The sequence below is a fragment of the Belonocnema kinseyi genome, chromosome 6 (genome assembly GCF_010883055.1).
Source record: "Belonocnema kinseyi isolate 2016_QV_RU_SX_M_011 chromosome 6, B_treatae_v1, whole genome shotgun sequence".
NCBI lineage: Eukaryota > Metazoa > Arthropoda > Insecta > Hymenoptera > Cynipidae > Belonocnema > Belonocnema kinseyi.
The window spans coordinates 8,911,095-8,927,000 of NC_046662.1; the positions used below are offsets into that span (position 1 = coordinate 8,911,095).

The 15,906-nt window shown below is 23.1% G+C and overlaps 2 protein-coding genes across 3 annotated transcripts in view; one reads left to right on the forward strand and one right to left on the reverse strand.

The window, feature by feature from the left end:
* LOC117174920 (U3 small nucleolar RNA-associated protein 4 homolog) overlaps positions 1–14,180 on the forward strand; it is a 31,540-nt gene extending 17,360 nt beyond the window's left edge. The window contains exons 4-5 of one of the 2 annotated variants that reach the window (XM_033364376.1): positions 6,109–6,255; positions 13,528–14,180. In XM_033364376.1, the coding sequence (XP_033220267.1) occupies positions 6,109–6,225 (117 nt within the window). In that variant the 3' untranslated portion in view covers positions 6,226–6,255; positions 13,528–14,180. The remainder of the gene's footprint in view (positions 1–6,108; positions 6,256–13,527) is intronic. The other variant, XM_033364377.1, reaches the window with a different exon arrangement.
* Positions 13,369–15,906, reverse strand: part of LOC117174921 — a 63,872-nt gene continuing 61,334 nt past the window's right edge. The window contains exons 4-5 of the mRNA XM_033364378.1: positions 13,886–13,970; positions 13,369–13,813 (exon numbers count right to left, since the gene is read on the reverse strand). Coding sequence (XP_033220269.1) covers positions 13,538–13,813; positions 13,886–13,970 — 361 coding nt within the window. The 3' untranslated portion in view covers positions 13,369–13,537. The remainder of the gene's footprint in view (positions 13,814–13,885; positions 13,971–15,906) is intronic.

A 15,906-nucleotide genomic window follows, 5' to 3' on the forward strand; every position in this document is an offset into this window, starting at 1 on the left:
CAGAAATTATCATTTTTAGTGGAAAATTCGCCTTTTTCAGGTAGAAAGTAATTTTCTTTGTTGAAAATTCATCTTTTTGGTTTAAAATTTAACTCTTCCAGTGGAAGATTCATAATTTTAGTTGAGGATTCATCACTCAACTTGAAAATATAACTATTTTTTTTGCGATTTAGTTTTCTTTTAGTTGTTAAAAATTAATGGTTTTGAGTTTTAAAAAATCAACAATTTGTTTGATAATTTATGTATTTTGTACAAAATTCGTCTTTTTGGATTGATAATACTTAAGTTTTTGTTAAAAAATCAACTGTTTAATTACAAATAAACTTCTTTTTGTAGAGTGTTCAACTATTTTGTTGAAAATCGAATTATTTGGTTGAAAATTTAACTATTCCAGTTAAAGATTCATCAGTTTGGTTGAAAATGTAACATTTTTTTTCTTTAAATTAACTCTTTTATGTTTAAAAATTATTTTTGGTTTAAACTGAAAATGTAACTTCAATTTTTTGTAGATAATTTATCCCTTTTTAATTGAGAATGCATGTATTTAGTTCCAAATTTGTCTTTTTTGGCATAAATTTAATTTGAAAATTCCTCGGTTTGGTTGAAAATTAATTGTTAAACTCAAAATTTAACTATTCCATTTTTGGTTAAAAATTGATCTTTATTAGTTGAACATTGAACTATTTTGATGAAAAGTCGTATTTTTTGGTAGAAAATAAATTTTCTTGGTTAGCAATTAATGTGTTTGGTTGAAAATGTAACTATTTTGTTGAAAGCTGATATTTTTTAGTTAAAAATTCAACTATTTGGTTGAAAGTTCGTCTTTTTTTATTTCAAAATGTAACTATTTTGTTGGAAATTTAAGTATTTCTGTCAAATATTCAACGTTTTAGTTGGAAATTAATTTTTTTTTGCTCAAAATAAAAGTACTTGGCTGAAAATGAAATTATTTTTTTTTTAATTTATGTTTTTGGTCTAAAATTTATCTATTTCACTTAAAAATTCATAATTGTAGTGCAAATGTTCAAGTATTACAGTTAAATATATAATTTTTCAGTTTAAAATTACGCTTTTTTTTTGTTAAAAATTTGCCTTTTCGGTTTAAAATTCATCTATTCCAGTTGAAGATTTATTATTTTATTTGTAAATTCATCACTTTAGTTAAAGATTTTTTTTGTGTGGAAAATTAATTTTCTTTACTGAAAGTGTAATTATTTTATTTTTAGATAAAATCTTATTTTTTTGTAGTTTGAAAATTCAACTATGTTGTTGAGAATTCATGTATTTTTTTGAAAAATCGTCTTTTTTGACGAACGGAAAATTGAAAAAAAAAACGGAAAATTCCGATTTTAGTTGAAAATTGGTATTTTTTAGTTGAAAATTCGACTAATTTGTTTGGGAAATCATGTATTTTTTTAAAAAAACCATCTTGTTTGATAGAAAATTAATCTTTTAGAAAAAAACCCAACTATTTAGATAAAAATTTGTTGATCTCGTTTAAAATACAATATTTTTACATGAAAGTAATTGATGAAAGGCATTTGAATTGTTTAAAATTTTATTTAATGTAGTAATTACATTAATTTTACCTCAGTATGCACTGATTTTAAAGTTTTTTCAATTTTTTTTGTGTGGAAAATGAATGTTTTTGATTAAAAGTCGTGTAACTATTTTGTTGAAAATTTAAGTATTTCCGTCAAATATTCAACATTTTAGTTAGAAATTCATTTTTTTTTGCTTGAAATAAAATTGCTTGGTTAAAAATGAAATTCTTTTTTTTTAAATTTATGTTTTTGGTCTAAAATTGATCTACTCCACTTAAAGATTCATAATTTTAGTTGAAAATTTTCAAGTATTTCAGTATTTTAGTTAAATATTTTTTTTTTCAGTTTAAAATGAAACTTTTTTGTTAAAAATTTACCTCTTCAGTTTGAAATTCGTCAATTCCAGTTGAAGATTCGTTATTTTATTTGAAAATTCATCACTTTTTTTAGATTTTTTTTGTGTTTTAAATTAATTTTCTTTACTGAAAGTTTAATTATTTTATTTTTAGATAATATCTTATTTTTTTCTAGTTTGAAAATTCTACTATGTTGTTGACAATTCATGTATTTTTTTGAAAAATCGTCTTTTTTGACGAACTGAAAATTGAAAAAAAAACGGAAAATTCCGATTTTGGTTGAAAATTGGTATTTCTTAGTTGAAAATTTAACTAATTTGTTTGGGAAATCTTGTATTTTGTTTAAAAGAAAATTGGTATTTCTTAGTTGAAAATTCAACTAATTTGTTTGGGAAATCATGTATTTTTTTCAAAAAAACCATCTTGTTTGATAGAAAATTAATCTTTTAGAAAAAAACCCAACTATTTAGATAAAAATTCGTTGATCTCGTTTAAAATGCAATATTTTTACATGAAAAGTTAGGGATTTGAATTGGTTAAAATTTTATTTAATATAGTAATTACATTAATTCTACCTCAATATGCACTGAATTTTAAGTTTAAGAAGATAAAATAAAACTGCAAAATGAAATATTACACCTGGAAAAAACTTGAATGGGCTGGAAAAAAGATGGAATTATCATGGCATTTTTTCCAGGATTTGAGTGGACACCCCGTTATTGGAATAAAAACAGGGTGGTTGCTGAATCGGGAAACCGGGAAATGACCGGAAATTTCTTGAGACCGGGAAAAACCCTGAAATGACAGTGAATTTTTTTTTTACCGGGAATTTTACAAATTTGTAAAAGAAAAATCCGTCTACATTCGATTTCAACAGTTTTAAAATAATTAGTTGAATTGTTATGTTTTTCAATTATGCTATTATTTAGCTTACAATGCGTAATTAAAAATTTTTTTACTTTAAAAATTTTCCATTAAAAATTTTTATTTTTAAGCTTACATTTTTAATTTAAAGAATTTTTAAATGCTTTCTTAAATACTTGGACAAATAAAAAATAAATTTGACAAAGCGATTTTAAAACAGTTCAAAATTTAAGAATTTTCAGATTTTAACGTTAAAATTTAAACGGTTTCAATTTGAAAGTCTTAGTTATTAAACAAATGTAAACGTGTGACTGAAAGTTTATAAACTATTTTTAAATTAAAAATAACCTCATAATAATATATTTCTAATTAAAGGATTTTATTAAATTTAAAATATTGTTTCAGCCTAAAATATTCCATTTTTATCCCATTCAATTTGAAATTTTTAATTAAAAAAATATGAATTATTGAATATTTAGCAATATTTAAATTTTTATTTAAGACAAGTAAATCTAAATCAAATATTTAAAAGTAAAGAATCTTGAACTGAATTGTTTGACATAGAAAACCTGGAATCGTTAAAATTTCGAAGAGCCTTTAAACTTTGAATGTTACAATTTTAATTCTTGTATTTAAAAAATGCTTAATTTGTAAGTGAAATTTTCAAATTTTGATGTATAATTTACAAATGCACATTTGTAGAAAAAATTAAGTAATTTTAAGAGATATTTAGGAGTTTTAAAAAGATTAAAAATTATCATGCAAATTTTAGAAAGCTTTCTTAAAATCTTCTAGAATATTTTTTGAAAATTTTGTTTAAATCTTTGAAAAACTTTTTAAATATTCTTTTAAAATAATTTTTCAAAATGAAAATTTATTTTTAATTTTGCTAGGAATCTTAAGAAAATGTATGCCTTTGAAGCCTTTCACAATTCTTGAAAAGAATCTAATTTTTTTGTTTAAAATCTGCGAAAATCTACATTTTGTTTTATATTAGGCAATCATTTCAACTTTTACATTGAGTTTGAATCATTTCAAAACTTCTACATATCTCTTAAAATTACTCAAATTTTGCCTACAAATAATGAATGTTCAATTGTTATTTATACATTGAAATTGTAACGAAATTTTCTATAATTTACAGGATTTTCTGAAAATTGTAGAAAAAATTCAATTAATTTTGACAGATATTTAAAAGTTCTGAAAAAATTTCCAAAATAATTTTAAATCTAAAGAAATTAAAAATAATTTCTAGATTTCTCAAGATTTTGGAAATAAAATTTGGAAGCTTTTCAAGGATGTTTGACTATTTAAAAAGAAACTAATTAAATTTCTAATTTAAGAAGTGTTCAATTAAAATTTTTTAATATTTGATGTTTCTAGCTTAAACAATAAAAAATTATTCGAACTTAAGTTTTGTAGTCGCAAATTATATAAATCTCACGTTCTACATTTTTAATTTCTTCAATTTAGAAGATGAGGAATTGAAAACTGTGTTTTTGGTCTTCAAAATCATTAAAATTCAAGGAATTTTATTTTCACATTTTTGAAATTGAAGAGATTTCAATTTTTAATTTTAAAAATTGAACTATTCCAAAAAACATGAAAAATTAGATCATTTTGAACTATACACATTCAAAATTGAAGAATCTTCAATCTTGAATCATCAAAATTGAAGAATTTTCCATTTTAAATCTTCCAAATTGAACTACATATTCCAAAAACGTTCAAATTTACATAATTTTAATCTATATTATCTCAAATTAATGAATCTTCCGTTTTTAATCCTAATAATTCAAGAATTTTTAATTTCGAATAGTTAAAATTTAAAATATTCAAAATTGAACTATTCTCAAGAAAAAAAAATCTTCGAAATATAATAAGCCTTTGATGTTGAAAATTTTGGATAAAAAACCTTTTTATTTAATAAATAAATACTTTTTTAAAATTTCGCTGTACTTTAAGTAATAAAAAGTGAACCAAAACGATTTGACAAAACGATTCTAAATCAGTTCAAAATTTAAGAATTTTCAGATTTTAACGTTAAAACTTAAACGGTTTCAATTCGAAAGTCTTAGTCATTAAAAAAATGTGAACGTGTGACTGAAAGTTTATAAACTATTTTCAACTTAAAAATAACTTCATAATAATATATTCGTAATTAAAGGATTTTATTAAATTTAAAATGTTCTTTCAGTCTAAAATATTCCATTTTTAACCCATTCCATTGGAAATTTTTAATTAAAAAAAAAGATTAATTATTGAATATTTAGCAATATTTGATATTTGAAATGCCTAATTTGTAAGTGAAATTTTTAATTTTTTATGTATAATTTACAAATGAACATTTGTAGAAAAAATTTCAGTAATTTTATGAGATATTTAGGAGTTTCGAAAAGATAAAAAATTATCATGCAAATTTTAGAAAGTTTTCTTAAAATCTTCAAGAATCTTGTTTGAAAATTTTGTTTAAATCTTTGACAAACTTTTAAAATATTCTCTTAAAATAATTTTTGGAAATGAAAATAATTTTTAATTTTCCTATGAATCTTAAGAAAGTATTTTTATTCTTTTGAAGCCTTTCACAATTCTTGAAAAGAATCTAATTTTTTGTTCAAAATCTGAAAAAATCTACATTTTGTTTTATATTAGGCAATCATTTCAAGATTTTCATTAAGTTTGAATCTTTTCAAAACTTCTACATATCTCTTAAAGTTACTCAAATTTCGCCTATAAATAATAAATGTTCAATTGTTATTTATACATCCAAATTGTAGAGAAATGTTCTAAAATTTTTTCCGGGATTCTCTGAAAATTGTAGAAAAAATTCAATGAATTTTGACAGATATTTAGAAGTTCTGAAAAAATTTCCAAAATAATTAAAAATTTAAAACAAATTTAAAACAACTTTTAGATTTATCAAGATTTTGAAATAAAATTTTGAAACTTTCCAAGGAATACAAAATTTTTTAATCAAAAACTTATAAATTTAAATTTTAAAAGTTCAAATTTTAACAGTTCCACTCTGAGTGACCGGGAATTTATTTCGTCGATTAACACGGCCACCCTGAATATTTTTACATGAAAAGTTAGGGATTTGAATTGGTTTAAATTTTATTTAATATAGCACTTACACTAATTCTACCTCAATATGCATTGAATTTGAAGTGTAAGAAGATAAAAGAAGAAACCTGAGATGCTTGGAAAAAGATGGAATTATCAGGGAATTTTGTTCCAGGATTTGAGTGGATATCCCGTTATTGGAATAAAAAATGTAAAAAAAGGAACAGATTTCTGAAGAGCTTTTGAATAATTGTTTTTTTTTTTTTTTTCATTGGTTGCAGCACTTGGTTCACTTGGACTGGCTGAGTAATGAGGAGATGGTTGCCGTGGAGGTAAATCCGATATCGCTGACGGAGAAGTTGCCACCGACCCTGAAGCAAAAGAGCTTCGGCATGTAAACAGAGAGTCCACCCACTGATCTTCCACAGGTACATCGAAGCCACTCGGCGAGAATAAATTCTCTCGTGTGTGAATCAGACTGAATTAATTTGACCTTGCTGACCAGGCGACTCTCGCAGAAAATACGGTCGAACAGCAAACAAACTTATTTTCGCCCACGCGTTAAATTCGTCCCGAAAATAGGACATAAATCCATTATTAAATGCTCGAGAGTTGCGAGCACCTGGTGAATAATTGAGTTCAGCCAGCCAAGGAAGATGAACCTTTCTTTTTGAACTTGAAGTGCACAACTATTTGGTTAACAATTAACTTGTTTGTTTATTGAATATTCATAATTTCGGATTGAAAATTCATTAATTGGTTTGTTTAAAATTCTCCTTTTTGGTTGAAAAATCAAATGTTTGGTTAAAAAAATTTATCTGTTTTGAATATTCAAGTATTTTGTTGAAAATTGAACTGCATGTTTGAAATTTAATTTTTTAACTGAAAGTGTATTTAATTCATTTTTTAGTTGAAAATTGATATTTTTTAGCTGGAAATTTAACTCTTTGGTTGATAAATTATGTATTTTGTTCATAATTTGTTTTTGGGTTGAAAATTCATAATTTTTTTTTTGAAAGTTGATTTGTTTTTTTGGTTGGAAATTATTTTTTTATTTTTTTATTATTTTTTACAAAATGGATCTTTTTTTTGGATGAAAAGTTGTTAAAAAACTAAACTATTATCTTAAAAATTAAAATATTTTGTTCAAAATTCGTCTTTGGGTTGAAAATTCATCATTTTTGGTTAAAAGTTAAGTATTTTCTTTTTTAATTTAAAGTTCTAATATTTGGTTGATAAATCATTTAGTTTGTTGAAAATTGAAATATTTGGTTAAAGATTAACTTTGTTTTTGAAAATTGATTTGTTTTTTTGGTTGGAAATTATTTTTTTATTAATTTTTTGAAAAGTGATATTTTTTTGGATGAAAATTGGTTATAAAAGTAAAATATTATCATAAAAATTAAAATATTTTTTTCAAAATTCGTCTTTGGGTTGAAAATTCATCATTTTTGGTTAAAAATTCAAGTATCTTGGTTTGAGTTTTTGACTGTTTGGTTGAAAATTGAACTATTTAGTTGAAGATTATCTGTTTTTTAAAAAATGTATTTGTTTTTTTCTTTTTTAATTGAAAGTTCTACTATTTGGTTGATAAATAATTTAGTTTGTTCAAGATTGAACTATTTGGTTAAAGATAAACAATTTTTTGAAAATTTATTTGTTTTTTTGGTTGTAAAAGATTATTTTTTTAAATTTATTTTTTGAAAATGGTTTTTTTTTGGATGAAAATTGGTTAAAAAAGTAAATGTATTTGTTTTTTCGGTTGAAAATTGATGTTTTTTATTTGTAAATTCAACTATGTGCTTGATAAATGATTTATTTTGTTCAAAATTCGTCTTTTTAAGTTGAAAATTCATCATTTTTTGTAAAAAAGTCAAGTATTTTGGTTTGAGGTTTTAACTGTTTGCTTGAAAATTGAACTATTTAGTTGAAGATTATCTGTTTTTTTTTCTTTTTTAATTGAAAGTTCTACTATTTGATTGATAAATAAGTTTGTTCAAGATTGAACTATTTGGTTAAAGAAAAACAATTTTTTGAAAATTTATTTGTTTTTTTGGTTGTAAAAGATTATTTTTTTAAATTTATTTTTTGAAAATGGTATTTTTTTAATGAAAATTGGTTAAAAAAGTAAACTATTTTCTTAAAAATTAAAATATTTTTTCAAAATTCGTCTTTGGGTTGAAAATTCATCATTTTTGGTTAAAAATTCAAGTATTTTGGTTTGAGTTTTTAACTGTTTGGTTGAAAATTGAACTATTTAGTTGAAGATTATCTGCTTTTTAAAAAATTTATTTGTTTTTTTTCTTTTTTAATTGAAAGTTCTACTATTTGTTTGATAAATAATTTAGTTTGTTTAAGATTGAACTATTTGGTTAAAAATAAACTATTTTTTGAAAATTGATTTGTTTTTTTGGTTAGAATTTATTTTTTTTATCAATTTTTTGAAAAGTGATATTTTTTGGATAAAAATTTGTTAAAAAAGTAAACTATTATCTTAAAAATTAAAATATTTTTTTCAAAATTCGTCTTTGGGTTGAAAATTCATCATTTTTGGCTAAAAATTCAAGTATTTTGGCTTGAGTTTTTAACTGTTTGGTTGAAAATTGAACTATTTAGTTGAAGATTATCTGTTTTTTAAAAAATTTATTTGTTTTTTTTTCTTTTTTAATTGAAAGTTCTACTATTTGGTTGATAAATAATTTAGTTTGTTCAAGATTGAACTATTTGGTTAAAGATAAACAATTTTTTGAAAATTTATTTGTTTTTTTGGTTAGAATTTATTTTTTTTATCAATTTTTTGAAAATGGTTTTTTTTTTGATGAAAATTGGTTAATAAAGTAAATGTATTTGCTTTTTCGGTTGAAAATTGATGTTTTTTATTTGTAAATTCAACTATTTGCTTGATAAATGATTTATTTTGTTCAAAATTCGTCTTTTTAAGTTGAAAATTCATCATTTTTTGTTAAAAAGTCAACTGTTTTGGTTTGGGTTTTCAAATATTCTGTTGAAATTGAATTATGATTTGAAATCTTCGGTTGAATATTAAATATTTTTGGAATATTTATTTGATTTTTGGTTGGAAATTGTTAACTTTTTTTTAATTGATCTTTTTTGGAAGAAAATTGGTTAAAAAAGTAAACTATTATGTTAAAATTTCAATTTTTTAGTTGAAAATTTAACTATATGCTCCCTAAATCATGTATTTTGTTCAGAATTCGTCCTTTTGAGTTGCAAAATTCATCATTTTTTGTTAAGAAGTCAACTATTTTGGTTTAAACTATGTGGTTGAAAATTTTTTTTTCTATTAAAATTCAACTATTTTGTTCAAAATTCATCTTTTTTGGTTGAAAGTTCATCATTTTTGATTAAAAAGTAAACATTTTTGTTGATAATTGAAATCTTCGGTTGAATGTTGACTATTTTTTGAAAATTTATTTGTTTTTTGGTTGAAATTTTTTTTTATATTTCTTTTCTTTTTTGAAAATTGATCTTTTTTTAGATGAAAATTGGTTAAAAAAGTAAACTATTATGTTGAAATTTGAAATATTTTATTCAAAATTCGTCTCTTTGATTCGAAAATTAAAATTTTTTTAATAAAAAGTAAACTTTTTTTGAAAATTTATTTGTTTTTTGGTTGGAAATTGTTACAAACATTTTTTTTAATCGATCTTTTTTGGATGAAAATTGGTTAAACAAGTAAACTATTATGTTGAAATTTTAAAAATATTTTGTTCAAAATTCGTATTTTTGGGTTGAAATTTCAATTTTTAATTTGAAAATGTTCTTTTTTATCATTTCAACTATTTATTCAAAATTCATCTTTTTGATTTGAAAATTCATCATTTTTGATTAAAAAGTAAACTATTTTGTTGACAATTGAAACCTTCGGTTGAATATGAACTATTTTTTGAAAATTCATTTGTTTTTTGGTTGGAAATTATTTTTTGTATTTTTTGAAAATTGATCTTTTTTGGATGAAAATTCGATAAAAAAGTAAACTATTATGTAGAGAATTGAAATATTTTGTTAAAAATTAGTTTTTTTGGGTTGAAAATTATCAGTTTTTTGAAAATTAATTTTTTTCTTTGGTTGATAATTGATCTTTTTTAACTGAAAATTTAACTATTGGTTGATAAATCATGTATTTCGTAGAAAATAGAACTAATACTTGGTTGAAGATGAACTTTTTTAAAACAATTATTTGTTTTCCAGTTAAGAATTAATTTTTTTTAGTTGAAGATTTAACTATTTGTTTGATAAATCATGTATTTTGTCCAAATTCGTCTTTTTCGGTAGTAAATTAATAATTTTTGGTTAAAAACTCAACTTTTTGATTAAAAATTAATCTCTTTATGTAGAGCGTGTCCAACTATTTTGTTGATAATTGAATTATTTGTTGGAAAACTGAACTATTTATTTAAAAATGAACTTTTTTGTTAAATGTTTATATTTCTGGTATGAAAATTTAAGTGTTTTGTTTAAAATTCGTCTTTTTTATTTAAAAATTAATCTTTTTGGTTCGGAAATTTTACAGCTTGGTTTTTTTTTTCCTTTTTGACTGAAAAATATTTCGTGCTTTAATCAACTATTTGCTTGAAAATTCATCTTTCTTGGTTCCAAATTTAAAAAGTTTTTGTTGAAAATTCATCTTTTCGAGTTTAAAAGTCCAATTCCTACTTTGAAATTCGAATTTTTAGCTTTAAAACTCGTCTTTTTATGATTTTTTTTTCTTTTTGGGTTGAACATTAAAATTTTTGATAGAAAAGTCGGCATGAAAATGAAAAAAAAAATGGTTGCATTTTTTTCTTGACTAACAGAAAAATCTTTTCTGGCTGAAAACTTAACTCTTCTTGAAAATTTGTTTTCGTTTTTTTGGTTTGAAAAATTAATCTCTTTAAAGAAAGTTAATCTCTTTTGGTTAAAAATTCAATTGCTTGGTTGAAAATTATTTCATTTTTGTCGACGATTCAACAATTTTTTTATCTCAAATTAAAATCTAAAGATGTTAAAGATAAATTTCGGTGCTTAAAAAATTTACTATTTGGTTGACAATCCGTTTTTTTCCTTCAAAATTATGTTTTGAATCTTATTTTGGTCGAAAATTCAACTGTTTCGTTGAACATTCGTCTTTTTGCATTTAAAATTCGTCCTTTTGGATTGAAAATTCATCGATTGGTAGAAAAGTCATCTTTTTTGGTTGAAAGTTAATTATTTTTAACTGGAAAATCAATTATTATATTTCTGGTTTTAGTGTTCTTTTCTTTTTACTAAAAATTAATTATCTTGTTAAAAATTAAACTGACTGAAAAAATTTTTTGGTTGAAAATTAATTTTTTTACTGAAAGCTTAACTATTCCATTTTTTGTTGAAAATTGATCTTGTTTATTTGAAAGTACAACTTTTTCGTTGAAAAATTATGCAATTTCATTCAAAATTCGCCCTTTGCTGTTGGAAATTCATAATTTTCGGTAAAAAAAATCAACAGTTTGTTGAAACTAAACTTTTTTGATGAAAAATTTATATTTTTGGGATAAAAGTTTAACGGGATTTGTTGAAAATTCGTCTTTTTGGCGTGAAATTTTAACAATTTTAATGTTTTGCTGAAATTAAAAAAAAAATTTTATTGAAAATTCATATTTTGAGTTAAAAATTGATAATTTTTGTAAAAAAATCAACTATTAGGTTAAAAAACAATCTTTTTTGGCTAAGTACTCACATAATTCTTCGAAAATTTAAGAATTTGTTTGTAAATTAACTTTTTTTGTTAAAAATTAATTTTTTCGAGATAAAAATTAAACGGTTGTAATGGAAATTCGTCTTTTTGGCATGAAACTTCAATAGTTTGGTAGAAAAAGTAATTGTTTTTATTAAAAACCCAAATTTTTTTTAACAATTCATATTTTTTGGTTGGAAATGAAACCAATTTGTAAAAAAATGCGTTTCTTGGTTTAAAAATGTAACCATTTAACTATTTTGCTGAAAATGAACTTTTTTATTGGAAATTCATATTTTGAATTTAAAAATTCAACTGTTTTCTTGAAAATTTGTCCTTTTGGCAGGCAATTTTAACAGGCTGATAAAAAATGCAATTTTTTTGTTAAAATTTATCACTTTTTTTAAAAATCCATATTATTGGGATGACAATTCCAGTAGTTTGTAAAAAAAATGGTCTATTTGGTTTAACAATTGAACAATTGTAATATTTTGCAGATTTTTTTTTTTAAATTCATATTTGCTTAGTTGCAAATTTGTATTTTTAGTTTGAAAATTTGTCTTCATTGGTTGACAGTTGAATTACTTTAATTAAAAATAATTTTTTTGTTTGAAGATTCATCTCTTCGTTTGAAAATTAATTCGTTTTCTGGTTTAAAATTTATTTTTGTAACTGAAAGTTTAAATATTTCATTTTTGGTTGAAATCAATCTTTTTCATTTGAATATACGACTATTTAGTTCAAAAATCATGCATTTTATTCAAAATTCATCTTTTTGGGATTGAAAATTGATCATTTTTGTACAAAAATGTTGAAAATTAAGTTTTTTGTTGAAAATTTATATTTTTGGGATGAAAATTAAACGGTTTTGAAAAAAATGTCTTTTTTGGTTTAAAAATTCAACCATTTTACTATTTTGCTGAAAATTAACTTTTTGATTGAATATTCGTATTTTGGATTTAAAAGTTCTTCTGTTTCGTAGAAAATTCTACTTTTCGGTTTGGAAATTCAACAATTTGGTTGACATTTTTTTCCTTTTTGACCAAAAATTCTTTTTTGTTTGAAAGTTCAACTATTTGGTTATGAATGCTGCTGTTTGGTTCAATATTTAAATATTTGATTGAAAATTGAAAATTTTGTTTGTCAAAAATTCAATTGCTTTGTAGAAAACTTGTTTTTGTTTTTTTGAAAGTTCAGCAATTTGGATTAAAATTCACGTATTTTGTTTATAATTCGTATTCATCGGTAGAAAATTAATCTTCTTGGTTGAAAATTCGTCATTTTGGTTTTAAAATTAATATATTTTGGTACTCATTTAATAGTTTTTGGTTAAAATACAATCTATTACTTTTTGTTTTAAAAATTCATCTTTCTATATTGAAAATTAGATTATTTTGTGAAGAAAATGCTGTTTTTTTGTTGTTGAAATATCAACCTATTACTTTTTTTGCTGAGAATTCAGCTTCTCATTAAAAATTAAAATTTTCGGGTTTGATAATTCCAGTTTCTACCAAAAATGTCGTGTTTTCTGCATTCAATTTCAACTATTTGGTTGAAACTGCAACTGTTTTTGGTCGATGTTTAATCTTTTTTGTTAGAAAATCCAACCCTTTGGTTGACAATTCATCTTTGAAAATCAAAAATTGAACTAATTTGTTTAAAAATGATCTTTTTTGGTCGAAAATTTAATCAGTTTTGTTGAAAATTCGTCCGTTTGAATTGAAAATTAATTTTTCGCGGTAGGAAAGTCATCTTTTTGGTATAAATAAAGCAGCAAATTAAAATTTTATTCTGAAATTGTTTCTTTCTGGAATATTAAGAATATGATACGTACATACATTTGATAAAAATTAATTTATTTCCCCGTTATTCTCCCATTTTCGTGAAAGATGACAATATTGCAGTTGAATTTAGTTTTAAAAATGGCAAAAAAACGGGGAAAATATTTCTGAAAATCTCTTGAATGATAATTTGGTATTGATTGCAGCAGTTTGAGTTCATCCCAGGAAGATGAACCACTGTTTTTGGACTCGAAATTCACCAGGTTCGAGAGGCGGCTCGATTGTCGTTTTCGGTGATACGTAAAAGGGGCCGAGAAATTCCAAATTGTTTTCGGAAAGCGACGACCTCCAGCCGATGATTGCTGAACTCGTTTTGGGAATCGGAGGCGAGGATTTCAGAGGAATCGGAGATTTCTTCAGAGGGTCCTCCGAGTTTTTTCGCTGGAAAGAATCCATCGGCAGTCCTGCTTTTCTGCATTCCTCGGCAAGCACCTGCGGTCAGTGACACCTTCGAAATTCGTATGCAGTGTCCAGAACGACGAAAACGAATCGTGATAAACCCACCTGTTTAAAGTACTCGCCCGTGAGGTACTTGTATCTTTCCGGCCAGTCCTTCTCTAATTTCTTCTCTCGATTTATTACCTCTTTGCTTGAAAAAAAAAAAAAAAACAAGAAACAGAAACAGAAACGAAAACGATTATTATTATAATTTAATATAGAAATTAACGATTTCGTTATATAAAATCGGACAGTCTGAATGTGGGGTGATGTCACGGAATTGTTTGGGGATGAAATATATTGAGGATTCAAGTGTGTTGTTGAAAATTCATCTTTTTAGTTAAAAAATAAAGTATTTTGTTGAAAAAAGCGTTTTTTCCTGGTTGAAAATGAACTTTTTTTGTCGAAAATTCGTATTTTTAATTTGAAAATTTAATTTTTGTAGTAGAAAATACGTCTTTAGCTTGAAAATTCTACAGTTTGGTTTAAAATTCATCTCTTTAATTGAAAATTAAAGTATTTTGTTGAAGAAACACTTTTTCCTGATTGAAAATGAATTTTGTTTTCGAAAATTCTAAATTTCAGATTTGAAAATTTTATTGTTTCATAGAAAATTCTTTTCTTTGTCTTGAAGTTTTAACACTTTGGTTTCAAAATTCATCTGTTCAGTTGAAAATTAAAGTATTAAGTTGAAAAATCGTTTTTTCTTGATTCAATATGAAATTTATTTGTCGAAAATTCGTATTTACGGTTCGAAAATGAAATTTTATTATAGAAAATTAGTCTTTTTGGCTTGAAAAATCAACTGCTTAGTTGAAAATTAAAATATGTGGTTAAAAAAACATTTTTGCCTGATTGGAAATTGGATTTTTGTTAGTTGAAAATGAAATTTTTGTCGAAAATTCGAATTTCCAGTTTGAAAATTTAATTGTTTTATAGAAAATTATTTTTTTTTTGCTTGAAAATTCTACAGTTTGGTTTAAAATTCATCTCTTTAATTGAAAATTAAAGTATTTTGTTGAAGAAACACTTTTTCCTGATTGAAAATGAATTTTGTTTTCGAAAATTCTAATTTTCAGATTTGAAAATTTTATTGTTTCATAGAAAATTCTTTTCTTTGTCTTGAAGTTTTAATACTTTGGTTTCAAAATTCATCTGTTCAGTTGAAAATTAAAGTATTAAGTTGAAAAATCGTTTTTTCTTGATTCAATATGAAATTTATTTGTCGAAAATTCGTATATACGGTTCGAAAATGAAATTTTATTATAGAAAATTAGTCTTTTTGGCTTGAAAAATCAACTACTTGGTTGAAAATTAAAATATGTGGTTAAAAAAACATTTTTGCCTGATTGGAAATTGGATTTTTGTTAGTTGAAAATGAAATTTTTGTTGAAAATTCGAATTTTCAGTTTGAAAATTTAATTGTTTTATAGAAAATTATTTTGTTTTACTTGAAAATTCTACAGTTTGGTTCAAAATCCATCTCTTTAATTGAAAATTAAAGTATTTTGTTGAAAAAACACTTTTTCCTAATTGAAATTGAATTTTGTTTTCGAAAATTCTAAATTTCAGATTTGAAAATTTTATTGTTTCATAGAAAATTCTTTTCTTTGTCTTGAAGTTTTAACAGTTTGGTTTCAAAATTCATCTGTTCAGTTGAAAATTAAAGCATTAAGTTGAAAAAGCGTTTTTTCTTGATTCAATATGAAATTTATTTGTCGAAAATTCGTATTTACGGTTCGAAAATGAAATTTTATTATGGAAAATTAGTCTTGAAAAATCAACTGCTTGGTTGAAAATTAAAATATGTGGTTAAAAAAACATTTTTGCCTGATTGGAAATTGGATTTTTGTTAGCTGAAAATGAAATTTTTGTCGAAAATTTGAATTTTCAGTTTGAAAATTTAATTAATAAAATAAAAATTTAATAAAATAAATTCTTTTCTTTGACTTGAGAATTCTACAGTTTGGTTTGAAATTCATTTCTTTAATTGAAAATTAACGTATTTTGTTGAAAAAACGTTTTTTCCTGATTGGAAATGAATTTTGTTTTCGAAAATTCGAATTTTCAGGTTTGAAAATTTAATT